This window comes from Odontesthes bonariensis, chromosome 1 (assembly GCF_027942865.1).
Source record: "Odontesthes bonariensis isolate fOdoBon6 chromosome 1, fOdoBon6.hap1, whole genome shotgun sequence".
Taxonomy (NCBI): Eukaryota; Metazoa; Chordata; class Actinopteri; order Atheriniformes; family Atherinopsidae; genus Odontesthes; species Odontesthes bonariensis.
Window position 1 is genome coordinate 855,478 of NC_134506.1, and position 19,697 is coordinate 875,174.

The window sequence follows — 19,697 nt, forward strand, 5'->3', positions numbered from 1 at the left end:
ACCAGCTGCCAGTTTTGGAGGCAGAGCTTTCAGTTATCAGGCCCCTCTCTGTGGAACCAGCTACCAGTTTGGGAGGCAGAGCCTTCAGTTATCAGGCCCCTCTCTGTGGAACCAGTGGCCAGTTTGGGAGGCAGAGCCTTCAGTTATCAGGCCCCTCTCTGTGGAACCAGCTGCCAGTTTGGGAGGCAGAGCCTTCAGTTATCAGGTCCCTCTCTGTGGAACCAGCTGCCAGTTTGGGAGGCAGAGCCTTCAGTTATCAGGCCCTTCTCTGTGGAACCAGCTGCCAGTTTGGGAGGCAGAGCCTTCAGTTATCAGGCCCCTCTCTGTGGACCCAGCTGCCAGTTTGGGAGGCAGAGCTTTCAGTTATCAGGCCCCTCTCTGTGGACCCAGCTGCCAGTTTGGGAGGCAGAGCTTTCAGTTATCAGGCCCCTCTCTGTGGAACCAGCTGCCAGTTTGGGAGGCAGAGCTTTCAGTTATCAGGCCCCTCTCTGTGGAACCAGCTGCCAGTTTGGGAGGCAGAGCCTTCAGTTATCAGGCCCCTCTCTGTGGAACCAGCTGCCAGTTTGGGAGGCAGAGCCTTCAGTTATCAGGCCCCTCTCTGTTGAACCAGCTGCCAGTTTGGGAGGCAGAGCCTTCAGTTATCATTTCCCTTTCTGTTGAACCAGCTGCCAGTTTGGGAGGCAGAGCCTTCAGTTATCAGGCCCCTCTCTGTGGAACCAGCTGCCAGTTTGGGAGGCAGAGCTTTCAGTTATCAGGCCCCTCTCTGTGGAACCAGCTACCAGTTTGGGAGGCAGAGCCTTCAGTTATCAGGCCCCTCTCTGTGGAACCAGTGGCCAGTTTGGGAGGCAGAGCCTTCAGTTATCAGGCCCCTCTCTGTGGAACCAGCTGCCAGTTTGGGAGGCAGAGCCTTCAGTTATCAGGTCCCTCTCTGTGGAACCAGCTGCCAGTTTGGGAGGCAGAGCCTTCAGTTATCAGGTCCCTCTCTGTGGAACCAGCTGCCAGTTTGGGAGGCAGAGCCTTCAGTTATCAGGCCCTTCTCTGTGGAACCAGCTGCCAGTTTGGGAGGCAGAGCCTTCAGTTATCAGGCTCCTCTCTGTGGAACCAGCTGCCAGTTTGGGAGGCGGAGCCTTCAGTTATCAGGCCCCTCTCTGTGGAACCAGCTGCAAGTTTGGGAGGAAGAGCCTTCAGTTATCAGGCCCCTCTCTGTGGAACCAGCTTCCAGTTTGGGAGGCAGAGCCTTCAGTTATCAGGCCCCTCTCTGTGGAACCAGCTGCCAGTTTGGGAGGCAGAGCCTCCAGTTATCAGGCCCCTCTCTGTGGAACCAGCTTCCAGTTTGGGAGGCAGAGCCTTCAGTTATCAGGCCCCTCTCTGTGGAACCAGCTGCCAGTTTGGGAGGCAGAGCTTTCAGTTATCAGGCCCCTCTCTGTGGAACCAGCTGCCAGTTTGGGAGGCAGAGCTTTCAGTTATCAGGCCCCTCTCTGTGGAACCAGCTGCCAGTTTGGGAGGCGGAGCCTTCAGTTATCAGGCCCCTCTCTGTTGAACCAGCTGCTAGTTTGGGAAGCAGAGCCTTCAGTCATCAGGCCCCTCTCTGTGGAACCAGCTGCCAATTTGGGAGGAAGAGCCTTCAGTTATCAGGCCCCTCTCTGTGGAACCAGCTGCCAGTTTGGGAGGCAGAGCCTTCAGTTATCAGGCCCTTCTCTGTGGAACCAGCTGCCAGTTTGGGAGGAAGAGCCTTCAGTTATCAGGCCCCTCTCTGTGGAACCAGCTGCAAGTTTGGGAGGCAGAGCCTTCAGTTATCAGGCCCCTCTCTGTGGAACCAGCTGCCTGTTTGGAAGGCAGAGCCTTTAGTTATCAGGCCCCTCTCTGTGGAACCAGCTGCCCGTTTGGGAGGCAGAGCCTTCAGTTATCAGGCCCCTCTCTGTGGAACCAGCTGCCTGTTTGGGAGGCAGAGCCTTCAGTTATCAGGCCCCTCTCTGTGGAACCAGCTGCCTGTTTGGGAGGCAGAGCCTTCAGTTATCAGGCCCCTCTCTGTGGAACCAGCTGCCTGTTTGGGAGGCAGAGCCTTCAGTTATCAGGCCCCTCTCTGTGGAACCAGCTGCCAGTTTGGGAGGCAGAGCTTTCAGTTATCAGGCCCCTCTCTGTGGAACCAGCTGCCAGTTTGGGAGGAAGAGCCTTCAGTTATCAGGCCCCTCTCTGTGGAACCAGCTGCCAGTTTGGGAGGCAGAGCCTTCAGTTATCAGGCCCCTCTCTGTTGAACCAGCTGCCAGTTTGGGAGGCAGAGCCTTTAGTTATCAGGCCCCTCTCTGTGGAACCAGCTGCCAGTTTGGGAGGCAGAGCCTTCAGTTATCATGCCCCTCTCTGTTGAACCAGCTGCCAGTTTGGGAGGCAGAACCTTCAGTTATCAGGCTCCTCTCTGTGGAACCAGCTGCCAGTTTGGGAGGCGGAGCCTTCAGTTATCAGGCCCCTCTCTGTGGAACCAGCTGCCTGTTTGGGAAGCAGAGCCTTCAGTCATCAGGCCCCTCTCTGTGGAACCAGCTGCCAGTTTGGGAGGAAGAGCCTTCAGTTATCAGGCCCCTCTCTGTGGAACCAGCTGCCTGTTTGGGAGGCAGAGCCTTCAGTTATCAGGCCCCTCTCTGTGGAACCAGCTGCCAGTTTGGGAGGAAGAGCCTTCAGTTATCAGGCCCCTCTCTGTTGAACCAGCTGCCAGTTTGGGAGGCAGAACCTTCAGTTATCAGGCTCCTCTCTGTGGAACCAGCTGCCAGTTTGGGAGGAAGAGCCTTCAGTTATCAGGCCCCTCTCTGTGGAACCAGCTGCCTGTTTGGGAAGCAGAGCCTTCAGTCATCAGGCCCCTCTCTGTGGAACCAGCTGCCAGTTTGGGAGGCAGAGCCTTCAGTTATCAGGCCCCTCTCTGTGGAACCAGCTGCCAGTTTGGGAGGAAGAGCCTTCAGTTATCAGGCCCCTCTCTGTGGAACCAGCTGCCAGTTTGGGAGGCAGAGCTTTCAGTTATCAGGCCCCTCTCTGTGGAACCAGCTGCCAGTTTGGGAGGCAGAGCCTTCAGTTATCAGGCCCCTCTCTGTGGAACCAGCTGCCAGTTTGGGAGGCAGAGCCTTCAGTTATCAGGCCCCTCTCTGTTGAACCAGCTGCCAGTTTGGGAGGCAGAGCCTTCAGTTATCAGTTCCCTCTCTGTTGAACCAGCTGCCAGTTTGGGAGGCAGAGCCTTCAGTTATCAGGCCCCTCTCTGTGGAACCAGCTGCCAGTTTGGGAGGCAGAGCTTTCAGTTATCAGGCCCCTCTCTTTTGAACCAGCTACCAGTTTGGGAGAAAGAGCCTTCAGTTATCAGGCCCCTCTCTGTGGAACCAGTGGCCAGTTTGGGAGGCAGAGCCTTCAGTTATCAGGCCCCTCTCTGTGGAACCAGCTGCCAGTTTGGGAGGTAGAGCTTTCAGTTATCAGACCCCTCTCTGTGGAACCAGCTGCCAGTTTGGGAGGCAGAGCCTCCAGTTATCAGGCCCCTCTCTGTGGAACCAGCTGCCAGTTTGGGAGGCAGAGCTTTCAGTTATCAGGCCCCTCTCTGTGGAACCAGCTGCCAGTTTGGGAGGCAGAGCCTTCAGTTATCAGGCCCCTCTCTGTGGAACCAGCTGCCAGTTTGGGAGGCAGAGCCTTCAGTTATCAGGCCCCTCTCTGTTGTACCAGCTGCCAGTTTGGGAGGCAGAGCCTTCAGTTATCAGTTCCCTCTCTGTTGAACCAGCTGCCAGTTTGGGAGGCAGAGCCTTCAGTTATCAGGCCCCTCTCTGTGGAACCAGCTGCCAGTTTGGGAGGCAGAGCTTTCAGTTATCAGTTCCCTCTCTGTGGAACCAGCTGCCAGTTTGGGAGGCAGAGCCTTCAGTTATCAGGCCCCTCTCTGTGGAACCAGTGGCCAGTTTGGGAGGCAGAGCCTTCAGTTATCAGGCCCCTCTCTGTGGAACCAGCTGCCAGTTTGGGAGGCAGAGCCTTCAGTTATCAGGTCCCTCTCTGTGGAACCAGTGGCCAGTTTGGGAGGCAGAGCCTTCAGTTATCAGGCCCCTCTCTGTGGAACCAGCTGCCAGTTTGGGAGGCAGAGCCTTCAGTTATCAGGTCCCTCTCTGTGGAACCAGCTGCCAGTTTGGGAGGCAGAGCCTTCAGTTATCAGGCCCTTCTCTGTGGAACCAGCTGCAAGTTTGGGAGGCAGAGCCTTCAGTTATCAGGCTCCTCTCTGTGGAACCAGCTATCAGTTTGGGAGGCAGAGCCTTCAGTTATCAGGCCCCTCTCTTTGGAACCAGCTGCTAGTTTGGGAAGCAGAGCCTTCAGTCATCAGGCCCCTCTCTGTGGAACCAGCTTCCAGTTTGGGAGGCAGAGCCTTCAGTTATCAGGCCCCTCTCTGTGGAACCAGCTGCCAGTTTGGGAGGCAGAGCCTTCAGTTATCAGGCCCCTCTCTGTGGAACCAGCTGCCAGTTTGGCAGGCAGAGCCTTCAGTTATCAGGCCCCTCTCTGTGGAACCAGCTGCCAGTTTGGGAGGAAGAGCCTTCAGTTATCAGGCCCCTCTCTGTGGAACCAGCTGCCAGTTTGGGAGGTAGAGCTTTCAGTTATCAGACCCCTCTCTGTGGAACCAGCTGCCAGTTTGGGAGGCAGATTCTCCAGTTATCAGGCCCCTCTCTGTGGAACCAGCTGCCAGTTTGGGAGGCAGAGCCTTCAGTTATCAGGCCCCTCTCTGTGGAACCAGCTGCCAGTTTGGGAGGAAGAGCCTTCAGTCATCAGGCCCCTCTCTGTGGAACCAGCTGCCAGTTTGGGAGGCAGAGCCTTCAGTTATCAGGCCCCTCTCTGTGGAACCAGCTGCCAGTTTGGGAGGCAGAGCTTTCAGTTATCAGGCCCCTCTCTGTGGAACCAGCTACCAGTTTGGGAGGCAGAGCCTTCAGTTATCAGGCCCCTCTCTGTGGAACCAGTGGCCAGTTTGGGAGGCAGAGCCTTCAGTTATCAGGCCCCTCTCTGTGGAACCAGCTGCCAGTTTGGGAGGCAGAGCCTTCAGTTATCAGGTCCCTCTCTGTGGAACCAGCTGCCAGTTTGGGAGGCAGAGCCTTCAGTTATCAGGCCCCTCTCTGTGGAACCAGCTGCCAGTTTGGGAGGCAGAGCCTTCAGTTATCAGGTCCCTCTCTGTGGAACCAGCTGCCAGTTTGGGAGGCAGAGCCTTCAGTTATCAGGCCCTTCTCTGTGGAACCAGCTGCCAGTTTGGGAGGCAGAGCCTTCAGTTATCAGGCTCCTCTCTGTGGAACCAGCTGCCAGTTTGGGAGGCGGAGCCTTCAGTTATCAGGCCCCTCTCTTTGGAACCAGCTGCTAGTTTGGGAAGCAGAGCCTTCAGTCATCAGGCCCCTCTCTGTGGAACCAGCTGCCAATTTGGGAGGAAGAGCCTTCAGTTATCAGGCCCCTCTCTGTGGAACCAGCTGCCAGTTTGGGAGGCAGAGCCTTCAGTTATCAGGCCCTTCTCTGTGGAACCAGCTGCCAGTTTGGGAGGAAGAGCCTTCAGTTATCAGGCCCCTCTCTGTGGAACCAGCTGCAAGTTTGGGAGGAAGAGCCTTCAGTTATCAGGTCCCTCTCTGTGGAACCAGCTTCCAGTTTGGGAGGCAGAGCCTTCAGTTATCAGGCCCCTCTCTGTGGAACCAGCTGCCAGTTTGGGCGGCAGAGCCTTCAGTTATCAGGCCCCTCTCTGTGGAACCAGCTGCCTGTTTGGGAGGCAGAGCCTTCAGTTATCAGGCCCCTCTCTGTGGAACCAGCTGCCAGTTTGGGAGGAAGAGCCTTCAGTTATCAGGCCCCTCTCTGTGGAACCAGCTGCCAGTTTGGGAGGTAGAGCTTTCAGTTATCAGACCCCTCTCTGTGGAACCAGCTGCCAGTTTGGGGGGCAGAGCCTCCAGTTATCAGGCCCCTCTCTGTGGAACCAGCTGCCAGTTTGGGAGGCAGAGCCTTCAGTTATCAGGCCCCTCTCTGTGGAACCAGCTGCCAGTTTGGGAGGCAGAGCCTTCAGTTATCAGGCCCCTCTCTGTGGAACCAGCTGCCAGTTTGGGAGGCAGAGCCTTCAGTTATCAGGCCCCTCTCTGTGGAACCAGCTGCCAGTTTGGGAGGCAGAGCCTTCAGTTATCAGGCCCCTCTCTGTTGAACCAGCTGCCAGTTTGGGAGGCAGAGCCTTCAGTTATCAGGCCCCTCTCTGTGGAACCAGCTGCCAGTTTGGGAGGCAGAGCCTTCAGTTATCAGGCCCCTCTCTGTGGAACCAGCTGCCAGTTTGGGAGGCAGAGCCTTCAGTTATCAGGTCCCTCTCTGTGGAACCAGCTGCCAGTTTGGGAGGCAGAGCCTTCAGTTATCAGGCCCCTCTCTGTGGAACCAGTGGCCAGTTTGGGAGGCAGAGCCTTCAGTTATCAGGCCCCTCTCTGTGGAACCAGCTGCCAGTTTGGGAGGCAGAGCCTTCAGTTATCAGGCTCCTCTCTGTGGAACCAGCTGCCAATTTGGGAGGCGGAGCCTTCAGTCATCAGGCCCCTCTCTGTGGAACCAGCTGCCAGTTTGGGAAGCAGAGCCTTCAGTCATCAGGCCCCTCTCTGTGGAACCAGCTAGCAGTTTGGGAGGAAGAGCCTTCAGTCATCAGGTCCCTCTTTGTGGAACCAGCTGCCAGTTTGGGAGGCAGAGCTTTCAGTTATCAGGCCCCTCTGTGTGGAACCAGCTGCCAGTTTGGGAGGCAGAGCCTTCAGTTATCAGGCCCCTCTCTGTGGAACCAGCTGCCAGTTTGGGAGGCAGAGCCTTCAGTTATCAGGCCCCTCTCTGTGGAACCAGCTGCCAGTTTGGGAGGCAGAGTCTTCAGTTATCAGGCCCCTCTCTGTGGAACCAGCTGCCAGTTTGGGAGGCAGAGCCTTCAGTTATCAGGCCCCTCTCTGTGGAACCAGCTGCCAGTTTGAGAGGCAGAGCTTTCAGTTATCAGGCCCCTCTCTGTGGAACCAGCTGCCAGTTTGGGAGGCAGAGCCTTCAGTTATCAGGCCCCTCTCTGTGGAACCAGTGGCCAGTTTGGTAGGCAGAGCCTTCAGTTATCAGGCCCCTCTCTGTGGAACCAGCTGCCAGTTTGGGAGGCAGAGCCTTAGTTATCAGGCCCCTCTCTGTGGAACCAGTGGCCAGTTTGGGAGGCAGAGCCTTCAGTTATCAGGCCCCTCTCTGTGGAACCAGCTGCCAGTTTGGGAGGCAGAGCCTTCAGTTATCAGACCCCTCTCTGTGGAACCAGCTGCCAGTTTGGGAGGCAGAGCCTTCAGTTATCAGGCCCCTCTCTGTGGAACCAGTGGCCAGTTTGGGAGGCAGAGCCTTCAGTTATCAGGCCCCTCTCTGTGGAACCGGCTGCTAGTTTGGCTTCAGGAAGCAAACACCCTCTCTACCTTTAAGACCAGGCTTAAAACTTTCCTTTCTGATAAAGCTTATAGTTAGGGATGGCTCAGGTGACCCTGAAACATACCATAGTTATGCTGAACAAAATGGCGGCACACAGTGGAGCAGCGGCTTCTCGAGCTCCCGGGACTATGCCATATTTAAAGACTTTTGAGGCTGCTTTTAGCACTAGTTTAGTGCTTAATTCACGTGAGAAGTACAGCTCAACCTAACTGATGGTCACCAGAGATAGTTTGGTTATTACAATATCACCAAAGCTGAAATCCACTCTTTGAAGACAGCGGTTCCTGAGGACAACGGAGTGGCGCCGCAGAGTACGGGGAGCAGCGGGCAAGAGGAAACGATGTGCCCGAAAACAGAAGAGAGGGAAGCGGGCGGGTGCACTGGCCCAACTAAAGGCTAGCAGAACGCCGATTCTAACTCCCTTCCTGGCCAACGTCCGCTCACTGGACAACAAAGTGGACTTGTTACGTCTGAGGCTGAATGTTTCTACAGAGATAAGGAACTGTGCTGTTCTTTATCTCCCAGAAACCTGGCCCAACAACTACATGCCGGACTCAGCCTTCCAGATCGACGGCCTACAGCTTTTCTGAGCGGACCGCGACCACCGGTTGGGGAAGACACGGGGAGGAGGACTCTGTGTGCACGTGAATGAGGGTTGGTGTACAAACTGTGGACTGGTTAAAAGCTACTGCTCTGAGCCGATAGAATGTATGACGGTGAAATGCCGGCCGTACTATCTGCCACGGGAGTTTACCACGGTATTCTTCACCATTGTTTATATCCCGCCAGGTGCTAATGCTAACGAAGCATTAAAGGAGCTACATGACACCATTAGCTCGCTGCAGACAAAGCACCCGGAGGCGTTTTACGTGGTTGCGGGCGACTTTAACCACCTGAAACTGATGGACACTCTGCCCAGTTTTTACCAGCATGTCACCATTCCTACATGGGGAGACAACACTCTGGACTGTGTGTACACTTCCTCGCCCCCATCTTGGCCGCTCCGACCACATTCCCATCCTGCTGGCGCCAGCATACCGCCCCCTGCTGAGACGGATCAGGCCAACAAAGAACTGTGTGGCCCAGGGAGGCAGCCTCTGTGCTCCAGGACTGTTTTCAGTGCACAGACTGGCAGGTCTTCAGAGAGGCAGCTACGTGTGAGGGAGAGGTGGACCTGGAGGAATACATCTCCGTCCTCGGCTTCATCTCCAAGTGTGCTGATGATGTCACCACCACCAGGACAGTAACCTGCTACCCGAACCAGAAACCGTGGCTGAAAGCTGAGGTGAGAGCTCTGCTGAAAGCTAGGGACGCTGCGTTCAGGGCAGGTGAGGCATCAGCGCTCAGAGAGGCGAGGAAAGGACTGACAGCAGGCATCGCGAGGGCCAAAGCCACATACACCCAGAAAATTCAGGGTCACTTCACCACCAACGACCCCCGGTGCATGTGGAAGGGCATCAAATGCATCACGGACTACAACACAAGGGATGCACAATGCCAAAGGGACCCCTCCTTTCCAGATGCATTCAACAGGTTTTATGCCCGCTTCGAGGATCCTGACACCCCCCCCCAGCATCAGACTTACACCACCACCCGGTGACACGCTTAGTGTGACCACAGCAGATGTGAGGAAGACCCTTCAGGGAATCAACCCTCCAGGGCATGTCCCCACCTGCTTAAAGACTGCCACAATCGTCCCCCCACCCCAAGTGCTCCGCAGTGACAGGCCTCAATAACTACCGACCTGTTGCCCTAACCCCAGTAGTCATGAAGTGCCTCAAGAGGCTGGTCATGACGCACATCAAAGACTCCATCGACGTCACTGTGGACCCCCATCAATACACCTACAGCAAGAACCGCTCCACTGATGACACCATCTCATCAGTGGCCCACACAGCCCTCGCCCATCTGGAGCGCACAAACTCCTACGTCCATCTGCTCTTCATGGATTTCTCCTCAGCCTTCAACACCATCATCCCACAGACCCTGGTGCAGAAGCTCTCCTCTGTTGGACTGAGTCCCACACTGGGGAACTGGGTCCTGGACTTCCTGACCAACAGACCCCAGACTGTCAGGATCCACAACACCGTCTCCTCCTCCATCACCCTCAGCACTGGCTCGCCCCAGGGCTGTGTTGAGCCCCCTCCTGTTCACTCTGCTGACATATGACTGCTCGGCGAGACCCCCCAGCTGTCATATAGTGAAGTTCGTGGACGACACAGTAGTAGTAGGAGGCATCATGAACAATGATGAGTCCAAATACAGAGAGGAGGTGGAACATCTGGTGCAGTGGTGCAGAGAAAATAACCTCTGCATCAATGTGAAGAAGACCAAGCAGATGGTGGTGGACTTCAGAAGGGACATGCACCCTCTCCCTCCCCTGCACATTGGAGGAACAGCTGTGGAAGTGGTCTCCAGTTTCAGGTACCTGGGTGTGCATATATCCAATGACCTCACCTGGAGTGCCTGGAGTGAATTGTTTGCCTAAAATTTTGAAGAGCACTTAAGTACTATGCATTTTGTAGACTTGAACATCCTGAAGACAGAATGCCCTACATAATAGTCTCTTCTAAACCATCAACTTGTGTTTTAGACCCAATCCCAACCAGACTGTTCAAGGAGGTTTTCCCACTAATTGACACTTCCATATTGGATTTGATCAATCTGTCTTTGTTGACAGGATATGTACCTCAGACTTTTAAGGTTGCTGTAATTAAACCTTTACTTAAAAAACCTACTCTTGATTCAGAAGTGTTGGCTCATTATAGACCTATATCCAATCTCCCTTTTATGTCTAAAGTTCTTGAAAAAATAGTTGCAGCTCAGCTTTGTGATCACTTACACAGAAATAATCTGTTTGAAGCGTTTCAGTCAGGATTCAGAGTGCATCATAGCACAAAAACTGCACTGCTGAAAGTTACCAATGATCTCCTCTTAGCCTCTGATGTGTCTGTGCTTGTCCTGTTGGATCTCAGTGCTGCATTTGATACGGTCGATCACAGTATCTTATTACACAGACTTGAACATGTTATTGGGATTAAAGGAACTGCATTAGGCTGGTTTAAGTCATATTTATCTGATAGATTTCAGTTTGTTCTTGTAAATGAAGAATCTTCCTCACACACCAGAGTAAGTCATGGAGTTCCCCAGGGTTCTGTGCTTGGACCGATTCTTTTTACTTTATACATGCTTCCATTAGGTAACATTATTAGACAGCATGGCATAAATTTCCATTGCTATGCTGATGATACTCAGCTGTACTTATCTATAAAACCAGATGAACCCAATAGGTTGGTCAGACTACAAGCATGTCTTAAAGACATAAAGACCCGGATGACTCAGAACTGTCTGCTTCTAAATTCAGACAAAACTGAAGTCGTTTTCTTTGGACCTGAGCGCTTCAGGGAGAAATTGTCTAGCTATATAGTTACTCTAGATGGTATTTCCTTGGCTTCTAGTTCTACAGTGAGGAACCTTGGAGTTATTTTTGACCAGAACTTATCATTTGACTCGCATATAAAACAGGTTTCTAGGACTACCTTCTTTCACCTTCGTAATATTGTTAAAATCAGGAACATCTTGTCTCAGAGTGATGCAGAAAAACTGCTCCATGCATTTGTTACTTCAAGATTGGACTACTGTAATTCTTTATTATTGGGCTGTCCCACATATTCTCTGAAAAGCCTTCAGTTGATCCAAAATGCTGCAGCCAGAGTTCTGATGAGAACTAACAGGAGAGATCATATTTCTCCAGTTTTAGCTTCTCTTCATTGGCTCCCTGTTAAATTCAGAATAGAATTTAAGATTCTTCTCCTTACATATAAAGCTCTTAATGACCGAGCTCCATCATATCTTAAAGATCTCATTGTAAGATATTTTCCTAACAGAGCACTTCGTTCCCAAACTGCAGGTTTACTTGAGGTTTCCAGAGTTTCTAAAAGTAGAATGGGAGGCAGAGCCTTCAGTTATCAGGCCCCTCTATTGTGGAATAAGCTGCCAGTAAATGTCCGGGAAGCAGACACCCTTTCCACTTTTAAGACCAGGCTTAAAACTTTCCTTTTTTATAAAGCTTATAGTTAGGTCTGTTGAATCTGATAGTGTGTCTGCTAATGTGTCTTGTTCTGCCTCCACCTCTGGCACCTTCTATACTTTCATTACCCCCTACCCGAACCAGGGTTTGAATCCCATTCCCGCTTATCTTACCTCTTTTATTTCTCCCCCTACCCGAACCAGGGTTTGCATCCCCACCCCTCTGTGACTGGTGTGCAGTTGGTGAGAGGCTGAGGTAGCTTGTGGCTGTAAAAAGATGGTTGTTGTGGTGTGAGGAGCAGATCTATATAGGGAGTATAGGGAATTACTCACTGAGTCTGGTCCTTTATTTTATTATTTATTTATTCGTTAGCACAAGTTTCTTGTGTTTACCTTGAATAGGGATGGCTCAGGTAATCCTGAAACATCCCATAGTTAAGCTGCTATAGGCCTAGACTGCTGGGGGGCCTCATCTGTCACACCTTTCCTCACTTTACTCTCTTTATGTATATGTGATATTATTGTGGTCATTAACTCGTGTTTCCCTGTTCCAACAGATATCCTTTGAATGGTCTGTCTTCTCAAACCCCAGCTGGTGGAGGCGGATGGCCACCCTTCCTGAGTCTGGTTCTGCCAGAGGTTTCTTCCTGTTAAAAGGGAGTCGTTTCTCTCCACAGTCGCCTCAGGCACGCTCAGGCCGGGAGATTGGACCGAAAAACAAAAAGTTTTCAGTGCAATCTGTTGGTTTTCTTAGCTAGGAAATTGTTTTTGAATTGGCTCTATATGAACGAATTGGATTATTTTATGAATTATGATTATTATTAATTAATTGAATTCCAATTGGCTTGAATTGGACTTACTATCTAAGTGCCTTGAGATGACATTTGTTGTATTTGGCGCTATATAAATAAAAATGAATTGAATTGAATTGAATTGTTTCTCTAACCCATATACAATTTCTCACACACAAATGCAAAGGCACTGGCCTCTATCTGCTGAGTTGAAAGCACCGCTGACATTACTTGATTTTGTGTTTCATACATGAAACTGAACTGAAGTGAAAAGAATCTAATGAGACACAGATGCCCTCATCTGCCTCTCATCCTGCTTCTGGTGCCCATCACTGTGTCAGTCTAGATTGTTCATCTGGTATTATCTGGCACATTTGCATCATAGTAGCATAAATAGAGTATACTGTGAAACAGATGACATGGACAGCCATCCAAACTGCACATGCATTTTGTGAAGGGGCTTTGCCTCATGGGCGTGCTGTCACAGCTGCAGGTCACATGTGTACTGACTTGTTGAAGTTGATGAGCCAGATGATGACTTCTGCAGGCGCTGCCTGGTCCCAGTGGATTGTATAGCCTTTTGCTAGTGTGATCACAGGCTGGAACTGCTGGTAGTGTTTCTTCTTCCCTAAGGCGCCCTCTAGTGTCAGAGGCCGGTCAGGATACTCATCTCTCACTATATGCATGTTCAGGTTGGCAGGGTTCCGTGTCTGGATGTAGATCTGAAAAAAACCAAAAGAAATGAACAAAAAAAGGTCCCAGAAGTAGAAAGTTGCTTATGCATATTTCTTCTCGTTTAATCTTGTATGTTTAAAAAGTTATGCACGAGATAAATGTTTAAAGTTAAGAAACAATTAAACTTGACCATGAAAACTGAAAATACATCCAAGCTGAAAGAGGAAACCATAAATCATCTCGTTCACTTAATAAAGTAGCATTCATACTTTTTGTATGTGGTCTAATATTTACAAATAAATGTTTAGATCATAATTGTTTTAATGGTTTTAAAATAGTTTAATAGTCTTGATAAGGAAGTTACAAACAGTGCTCCAGTGACCAGTGAGTGGACCTCTAGTGTTAAAGTATTCAGTATTGTTAGTTTCTGAAAATCCCTTGATCATTTGAATATGGAATACCATCAATAAAGAAAAGTCTATCGTCAAGAACAATGAAGTCAATGAATGAGACCTAAACACAATGTGCAAATGTTACATCATCTCTTTTTTTTTGTAGTATCTGCTGGACCATCACATAATCATGAAGCGTCGGCTTCATGTGGACAGGAAGCAATGGAAATATATGACAGGAAATTACAAATGCTAATGTGAGAGGAAAAGGTTCTGAAATGAAAAAACACAGATTTCAATGTGAACACCCAGGGACACTTCCAAATATTAAGATTAAGATCCAATTTATTGGTCATGCATACAATTTAATTAATTTTTATTTATATAGCGCCAAATACAACAAATATCATCTCAAGGCACTTAGATAATAAAGTCCAATTCAAGCCAATTGGAATTCAATTAATTGTAATCATTATTCATTATTCATAAAATAATCCAATTCGTTCATATAGAGCCAATTTAAAAACTATTTCCTAGCTAAGGAAACCAACAGATTGCACTGAAACTTTTTTTTCTTTTTTCGGTCCAATCTCCCGTCCTGAGCGTGCCTGAGGCGACTGTGGAGAGAAACGACTCCCTTTGAACAGGAAGAAACCTCTGGCAGAACCAGACTCAGGAAGGGTGCAGCATTTTGGATCAGCTGAAGGCTTTTCAGAGAATATGTGGGACAGCCCAATAATAAAGAATTACAGCAGTCCAATCTTGAAGTAACAAATGCATGGACTAGTTTTTCTGCATCACTCTGAGACAAGATGTTCCTGATTTTAACAATATTACGAAGATGAAAGAAGGCAGTCCTAGAAACCTGTTTTATATGCGAGTCAAATGATAAATTCTGGTCAAAAATAACTCCAAGGTTCCTCACTGTAGAACTAGAAGCCAAGGAAATACCATCGAGAGTAACTATATAGCTAGACAATTTCTCCCTGAAACGCTCAGGTCCAAAGATAACGACTTCAGTTTTGTCTGAATTTAGAAGCAGACAGTTCTGAGTCATCCAGGTCTTTATGTCTTTAAGACATGCTTGTAGTCTGACACCCCTCCAGCTATCAGTTCCACCAATCTTTGAGTTGCGAGAGTGGGAATCGAACCACCATCCTTCCGGTTATTGGACGACCGACTCTAACCACTGAGCCACGGTCGTCAGTTATCAGTTGTTGGATAGTTGTCAGTATTTTCATCATCTTTATCCAGCTCCTGTTGTTGAAGGTCCTTGGCGAAATGATTTTAGAGGCAGGTACACATTGTGTGATTTTCAGCTGTCTCAGATAAATTATGAAACATTTGAAAGAATGTTAGGGACATCTTTGATTGTGGAATGCAGAAAAAAAAAAGTAGAAATGGTGTGCCTTCCAACTCATACCATAAAAACGCAGCATTGAAACAGTAAGCAGAGGAATTCTAACTTCAAAGTTAGGTGCAAACCTCAGAACACATTTATACAGCGTAGTAAACAGGGCAGTCATTTTTGGTACTTGCTCTTAAAACCTACTTTATGTTCACATGATGCCTAGAATCTGTGCTGCTCTTCACAGTCCCAGTCCTCTACAATTCAACAAGTATCATCAAAAAACATGATGTCATAGCCAAGATCATCTAAAGACTGGTCACATCTAATCAACCAAAGCCAAAGAAACAGCAGATGTGGGTTCTTGATGATGAATGTGTGATCTGATTCTGACCCACCTGTGCATAATGACCACTACAGATAGCAGCCCTCCAATCAGGTACATCAATACAGTCAGGGTGACGGAGCAGCCAGTTGTCCTCCTTAACCAGGAAGGCTCCAGGATACTCACTGACCGAACCGTCAATGTCGTGGAAGATGGTTGTCTTGTCCCCGTCCATCTGCATTTTACTGAACCAGGGACCTGGCTCCCCAAAAAACACCCGAGATGTTATCTGCAAGTGAAAAATCTGCTTACACAGGGCTTTTTGTGTGTTTATACATAGCTCATGATCATGTAGAAAATTCCAAACCTTCTCCTTTTATTTTGATTTCTCCTGTAGTTTTTCCACATTTTTTCATTGTCTATTTTGGACTTTGGGCTCTCTGATTAAAATCTTGAAAAAGATATAGGCTACGTAAAAAAGATTTTCTTTAATCTAATCTTTTCATATGTGTTTCATTGGTCTTCCATATGAAACATTAGTCTGCCTTGAACAAAAAAAAATAGCATTATAATTGTGTGCAATTCACCACTGATTATGTGCATTGTAAAATGAGCATTTGGCAAATGCTACCAGCTAGCCCTCTAATTATCATTACTTATTAAATTATGAGTGCTTTAAAAGTGTGGGGACAGGTAAACATTGTGTGTAACATAGGGAGCCTTGTGAAATGTTAAATAGGGCTGTACGGTGGTGTGGTGGTTAGCACCCAATGACAGCTGGGTTAGGCTCCAGCCCCCCCCAACCCTGAGTAGGATTAAGTGGGTACAGAAAATGTAAAATAGTGTTCTATTTCCATTTAATTAGACCTGATACATTGGGCCTCATGCAAGAACCGTTCGTACGCACAGATTTGTTCTTAAATCGTGCGTACGAGTGATTTAAGAGAATTTGCGCATTCACCAATCTTTTCGTATTTTACGTTTTCTTTCAGGTACGAACAGAATTTACGAGTGATCCAGACCTGTCGTAGGAGTTTCCTAAAATACTCCGCTGTTATTCCAATCAAGTTTGCTTGACTAATGGATTGTATATTTAATTACTTTGAGGCAATCATGAATAAATATACATTATACCCCATAATGATGCTGACATTATTCTGTTTGACTTAAATTATGCACTAATTGAAGGTTCATTTGACTCTGGATATAACAAGGTCAATGGGAAGCGTAACCAGCGGCTGACTTGCTACTTTTGGATGCCTTAGTGCATGTGTGCTCTGAGACCGTGTAGAGACAGACAAATGGCTGACATCGCGATTTAGATTCCCAAGGACTGTGCTGCTGCAAATATGCAGCTTGCTGGAGCTACAACTCCAGAGAGAAACACGCCGATCAAACCCAAATCCACCACACGTCCAGGTCCTCACCACCCTTGGATTTTTGGCCACTGGAACCTTTCAGAGGGAGATTGGAGACAGATCGGGGGTGTCCCAGTCCTCTCTGAGTCGTGCGCTCCCCTTGGTCATCAAAACTCTCATCAGTTTATCACCCATGGTACATCAAATTCCCATATACCGCTCTCCAACAAGTACAGATTAAGAGGGACTTTCATGCCTTGGCTAGACTGCCAAACATAATGGGAGCACGAGACACATATACGCATCAAAGCACCCGTGCTGTCGTGGAGCGCACTGAGCTGAAGGCCAGGTGGGTGTGTCTCCATACAGCGGGGGACAAACTGCTCTATAGCCCAGAGAAGGCATGCCAGATTTGCACAATATTGCCATGAACGAGGGTCTCCCACTACCTGAACCAGCCCAGGCAGAGAAAATTTAGAATAAAAATACATTACATTACGGTCATTTTGCAGACGCTTTTATCCAAAGCAACTTACAATAAGTGCGTTCAACATCGGTAGGCAAAAGAACTTCAGGTCACAAGAAAGTGCATTTCCTTCCAAAACCAAACAGCTAAGAGCATAACTAGTGCTAGAGTAAGTGTGGTAAGTTAGGTACCGAGACAGATGGGAAGACAATTTAGAAAACAAAGACAATTTAGGAAACAAATAAGTGCGTAAGGAGCTGGGACGGAGCAGGTGATGTCCTAAGAGGGCGGATCAGGGTAGTGTTTCCTGAGGAGATGGGTTTTCAGCCTGCAGCCAAAGATGGGCAGTGACTCAGCTGTCCTGACATCAGTCGGAGATCGTTCCACCATCGGGGTGCCAGAACAGAGAAAAGCCGTGACCGTGTGGATGGTGCGCAGGGACCCCTGAGTGACGGGGCAGCCGGCCGCCTGGAGGCCGCAGAGCGAAGTGGTCGGGCGGGGGTGTAGGGCTTGACCATAGCCTGGAGGTATGAAGGAGCTGCTCCTTCCACTGCCCTGTAGGCCAGCACCAGAGTCTTAAACTGGATGCGAGCAGCTACAGGGAGCCAGTGTAGAGAGCGGAGAAGGGGAGAGGTGTGGGAGAACTTGGGGAGGTTGAACACCAGACGAGCAGCAGCTTTCTGAACCAGCTCCAGAGGTCTGATGGCAGAAGCCGGGGCGCCAGCAAGGAGCGAGTTGCAGTAGTCCAGGCGGGAGATAACCAGAGCCTGGATGAGCACATGTGCTGCCTTGTTGGTGAGGAAGGGGCGAATCCTCTGGATGTTGTAGAGGAGGAATCGGCAAAATATGAAAATGTTCTTGCATGAGGACCAATGTGTGCAAATTTTAATCTTTGCAGACTGATGTGATTTGAGCATTACATCATCATTTTCATGACATGATGAATTAAATACTGATTAAATAAAAAATCTGAAGGTTTAACCTCTGATGTTTTTCATTTGTTTCAAGGATCTTAACAGGCTGAGAAGAAAAAGGTTTTAATGCATAGTTTAAACTTTTCCAGAAACCCTCAGCTTTTAGAAGGCTGAGGTCTGAGGTGCCTGTAATTCAGACTGTTGGGGTCAGCGAGCTGCATGCATTTGGTTCCTGATGTTTTTTATAAGATTTGACAGAGAGACTGACTTACTGGGACACGATCAAAGCTGATGTCAGTGACATTATTATTAGGGCAGCTCTGCCATGAGTTGTTGAGCCTGAAGCCAAAAGCACTGGTGTGTCGTCCATCCAGCGCTGTGTATTTCCGAAATGTACAGTTCTGCACATTGACTGGCCCATCATAGATCTGCATGCCTCGGATAGGAAAATCCCTGCAGTAAAACAAATTTATATACAGCAACCCATCAGCCACAAAATGTAGTTCCACCTTTCCTCATTATTTGTTTTGAAGCAGTTGGATACAGCAGCCTACTTTTACATAGGAGCATGGACCATGTGACCATTGTGTCTGACACTGACAGGATCAGACAGTGACAGTAAAGTGAAAACAAGAACAGTCTTCCAGCTACATTCATATTCTGCCATGGTGAGTCTTTGCTATGGGAGCTATTGAAAATCTTCTTGACCCATTGACCTCCATGAAATGTTCAGCACTGCACAATGTGGGAGAACTTGCGTATTGATGTTCCATTAAAGAACTTCAGGCTAAACATTAAGCATCCAGACTGACAGGGCTTCTGTGGATTTGACTCTTTCCACACGAAAGAGGACTCAGTAAAAAGACGTTCTGTCCATCTGTATTCTGGACCCGGGCCATGCCAAGTCTGCCTCTAAACTCACCCACCTCTTTTAAGCTGATACTCCTTTCTTTGGGTTATCTGACCCGATGAATAGCTGTCAAATGTTCTCAGTCTTTATGAAAGTGACTGCATTTGTAACAGATAACATCAATAAAAAACTTTTAAGGGTATATAAATAGCACATCTCCACTGCTCATCAACACACAGTCAGCATCTTCCAACACTATGACACTGAAGCCTTTTTCATATCCTACAGTTGAATTAAGATGAAAATATACAGAGCATCCAGAAAGTATTCACAGCGCTCCACTTTTTCCACAATATCCTGTGTTACAGCCTCATTCCCAAACAGATTCCATTCATCTTTTACCTCAAAATTCTACACACAATACCCAATACCTAATATATAATGACACAGTGAAAGAAGTTTGTTTGAAACTAAATAAAATGTCAAAGGCAACATTACACTTATTTGAGAGAGGCTTCTACTGACTGATACAATGGTAGTTTGTAGTGGTTAAAACAAAATGATGAGCTGGAGGATTTCCACTCACATGCCACGTGGCAGAGTCCTGGCAGTGAGGTCAGGCCCTCCGGGGCCCCAATTCCTGTTGTCTGGGAGAGGCATTCCACGATTGTCACTTTCACCCACAAACAAAGAGTTCTTCACCTGCTGTCGGGAGCCATCATCATCTGGAAAGGTCCCTCCACTGCACACACACATGAGTAGACTTTAATAGTACATATTGCATCAACACCATAAAACTGGTTCATTGACCCCACATAAGATTCTCTTTAATCAGACATTTTAAAAACTATGAAAAACTGCATCTTCATAATGAGAAAATGAAACCAACATCTGAGACTGAATATATGTTAAAGCATCTAGCACAAAACATATGCATGGGTTATGGATTTGTATACAGTTTCCGTGCCATTTCTGTGTTATGCCTACAGATGTTTTCAAGCATGAACTCCAGAAAATGTCTGAGAGTCAGTTCCTGTCTTTTTCCACTTTCCCCAGGAAATGTGTGGTCACAGCCAGAAATACTGAGGAATGCTGCATGGTTAGAGCTCACAGTGACATGATTA

The 19,697-nt window shown here is 48.6% G+C and overlaps 1 protein-coding gene across 3 annotated transcripts in view; it reads right to left on the minus strand.

Moving 5' to 3' along the window:
- cemip (cell migration inducing hyaluronidase 1) overlaps positions 1–19,697 on the minus strand; it is a 259,435-nt gene that overhangs the window by 50,107 nt on the left and 189,631 nt on the right. For all 3 annotated transcript variants that reach the window (XM_075451606.1, XM_075452951.1, XM_075452260.1), the window contains exons 20-23: positions 19,160–19,315; positions 17,996–18,176; positions 15,059–15,274; positions 12,756–12,967 (exon numbers count right to left, since the gene is read on the minus strand). In XM_075451606.1, coding sequence (XP_075307721.1) covers positions 12,756–12,967; positions 15,059–15,274; positions 17,996–18,176; positions 19,160–19,315 — 765 coding nt within the window. The remainder of the gene's footprint in view (positions 1–12,755; positions 12,968–15,058; positions 15,275–17,995; positions 18,177–19,159; positions 19,316–19,697) is intronic.